Source organism: Sturnira hondurensis, unplaced genomic scaffold, assembly GCF_014824575.4.
Source record: "Sturnira hondurensis isolate 20B ecotype Veracruz unplaced genomic scaffold, ASM1482457v3 Scaffold0014384, whole genome shotgun sequence".
NCBI lineage: Eukaryota > Metazoa > Chordata > Mammalia > Chiroptera > Phyllostomidae > Sturnira > Sturnira hondurensis.
The window spans coordinates 14,595,014-14,598,027 of record NW_028087015.1 but is presented as its reverse complement, the minus strand read 5'-3'; the positions used below and the strand labels follow the sequence as shown (position 1 = coordinate 14,598,027).

The 3,014-nt window shown below is 42.6% G+C and overlaps 1 protein-coding gene across 1 annotated transcript; it reads left to right on the top strand.

Annotated features, from left to right (window-relative positions):
• Positions 1 to 420: 420 nt before the first annotated feature.
• TAS2R1 (taste 2 receptor member 1) lies at positions 421 to 1,329 on the top strand. The gene has a single exon (XM_037062823.1). It carries the CDS (start codon positions 421 to 423, stop codon positions 1,327 to 1,329), a length of 909 nt encoding a protein of 302 aa, XP_036918718.1.
• Positions 1,330 to 3,014: the final 1,685 nt, after the last annotated feature.

Below are 3,014 nucleotides of genomic sequence, written 5' to 3'. Positions count from 1 at the left end.
CACAAACATTAAGTAGAATTGCACCTGTAGACACAAATATTCTTGCTACTGATGAGGGGCTAAGAAACTGCCACTGACAATGTAACAGAGGACCCCTTCTCCCAGCCCTGAAGGTGTCTCATTTCCAACATTTGCTTGTGATGCTGATGTTGAAAGCTAACTAGGCCTGGAAAATGCAAAAGCCATTGTGAACAAGCAAATTGTTGCTAGACTATTTCTTTCTTATTTGACTGCCTCAGTACTATGTGGAGAAAACTGTGCTATAAACACATTCCTGCCTCACTGCCTTTCTGATTAGAGCTATGTCCCCCATAGGGATTCAATCTCGTTGAAGAAAAACAGAAAACTTGAATAATTCAAATTGTCCAAAATATATAACTACATCAATTTTTAAAATAAGTGGGTTTTTTTTTTGTCAAGATGCTACAGTCTCTCATTATTACCCAACTTATTTTTGCAGCAATCGAGTGTCTCGTGGGGGTTGTAGCGAATGGCATCATTGTAGTGGTGAACAGCATGGGCTGGATCAAGCAGAGGAAGATGCTGCCCTTTGACCTCCTCCTTTGCTGCCTGGCGGCTTCCAGGATTTGTCTCCAGATAGTCATATTCTACTTCAATCTGGCTCTTCTTTCCTTGATTGGAACCTCTCCTACTGGTGGGTGTTTTGTCATTTTCATGTTTATATACGAACTGGAACTTTGGCTTGCCACGTGGCTCAGCGTGTTCTACTGCACCAAGATCTCCCCCATCGCTCACCCACTCTTCTTTTGGTTGAAGTTGAGGATCTCCAAGTGGGTGCCATGGCTGATTTTAGGGACCTTGCTATGTACATCTCTCACTTCTGTATTCCACAGGAAATATGCATGGATTCTCTTCCAAAATATCTGGTCGAGCATTTTATTCTCAAATGCAACAACTCAAGTCAGAGAAATCAAAGAAATACCTGTGTTACAGCTTGTATTTTTGTTCATTGAACTCTTACTGCCCTTAGTTATCTTCCTTATCTCTGCTCTTCTCTTGATATTTTCCCTGGGGAGGCACACCCAGCAGATGACAAGCACAGCAACGGGCACCAGGCCCCCAGGCGCCAGTGTCCACATCAGTGCTCTCCGGTCCTTCCTGTCCTTCCTGCTCCTCTATGTCTCCCAGTACATGATGGCTACTTTAGCCCTTGCTCATATTTTCAAGATCAAACACTTTGTCTTTCTCTTCTGCCTGTTGCTGGTTGGTTTATACCCCTCTGTACACTCCATTGTCTTAATTTTAGGAAATCCTAAACTGAAACAAAATGCAAAGAAGTTCCTCCTCTACGGGAAGTGCTATCAGTGAGAGAGAAGTTTGATAAATTCAAAGAACTGGAGGTGTGGTGAGTCAACAGTGTCGGTCATGGTCATGACTCCCTCAGCCAAGCAACTGGTCTGTTCGTAAAGACACAAAAAAAATCATCAAAAGACCATCGAACCTGAGGCATTTTTATGGATGTGCTGCTTTTTCAAGGGGTTAAATTGATTTTCAGAACATAACACGTGTTGATGGGTTGTATCAATACCCTTGTTGACTTTTACTATTGTCCTGCAATATGTTACCTGCCTAATTAGGGATGCCTGAGTAAACAGATTTTTCTGAATTATTTCTTACAATTGCAAGGATATCAATAATTATCTCAAAATGAAAAGTTGAAAGATGAAGAAAAATGCACTTGAACTTGTTATGGCAGAGGATGCACAATGCTGGAGGGGCCCTGTGTGTCTAATGCGAAGTCTTAGCTGATTTTCCCTGAACAAATGGGCTTGCTGCTCATCTCTTGTTTACCTGTATGTTAGTTCTGCTGCTTGTTAGTTAAGAGAATGGAACAGTTCTTCCACATCTGTTCAGAGAAGAAGCTGGGCACAGGCTGGCCTTCCGTGTCCTTGTAAGCATGCTCACTTATTCCATGCTGCTGAAGGCCTAGGTGTCATGATGACATGTCCCATCAACTAATAAACAGGCAGACAGACGGAGGAGGAAGAGGAATGCAGGGCTGAGTCTTCATTTTCCATTTCCCCCAGTGGGGAACGCTGAACAGACAATAGCTTGCAAAGATGTTTCATTTTGCACTTGTGTGCTCAGCTTTGAGACCCTTTCAACTGAGGGTGGCAATTTGGAACTCCTACCACATCGCATGTCTTTCCAATGAAGCAATATCAGTAGGTGGGTGGGGAGGGGGTGTCGCCATCTGCTTAAAGTCACAAACACATTTTCTATCTGATGATTTTGGATGCTAAGAAATGTGTATTTCCAAAAGAGTTTCAGAACTCCTTTATTTCCAATAAAGTAAAAGATGTCCCTCAGCTGGGCTGTAGATTGTAGTTCACATGTAATGATGAAAAATGTGTTTAGATTTGTGTTTTAGATCAGCCCCTCTGAGGCTGATCTTCCTTGTCCCACAGATCTCATACTTCACTCCCCAAGGAGCAAAGTAACAGCCTCCACCTTCCCGCTTTTTCCTTTTCCCGTGGCCCCCTAGGTGGGAAGGTTTGTAGCTAACGGTGCACTCAGGCAGCCGGCTCTGGGAAGAGCAGTTGGGTCCTGGAGGTGATTAGTGTCCCCACTTTGAGAAAGGGCAGTGAGGAATCACATTTATTTTCTGCACATCTCAAGTTCAGCTGCCTACCCCTTGAGTCACAATCTTTCAACCTGCAGGTGGATGGAGGGTGGAGGAGCAATTTCAAAAACTTCAAGAAGAAAAGTATACAGCTCTCATGTGAGGTTTTCTCAGATACCGAATTCTTATTCAATTTCACACTGCTCCTGCTTGAATAATGCTAGTGAATAAAATAAAATATTAAGGTATGACTGTCATATACTTAAAAGTAACCAAGAGTTATAAAAAGAAGAATGCATACTAAAGCAACCTATTCTGGAAACAGTCTACTTTCCTGGCAATATATTTCTTCCAGAAATGTTGCCTAACTATCTTGTTGATAGTCATTGCTAGGACACTAATTGCTCCCTTGTAGAAGCAAAACAGACTC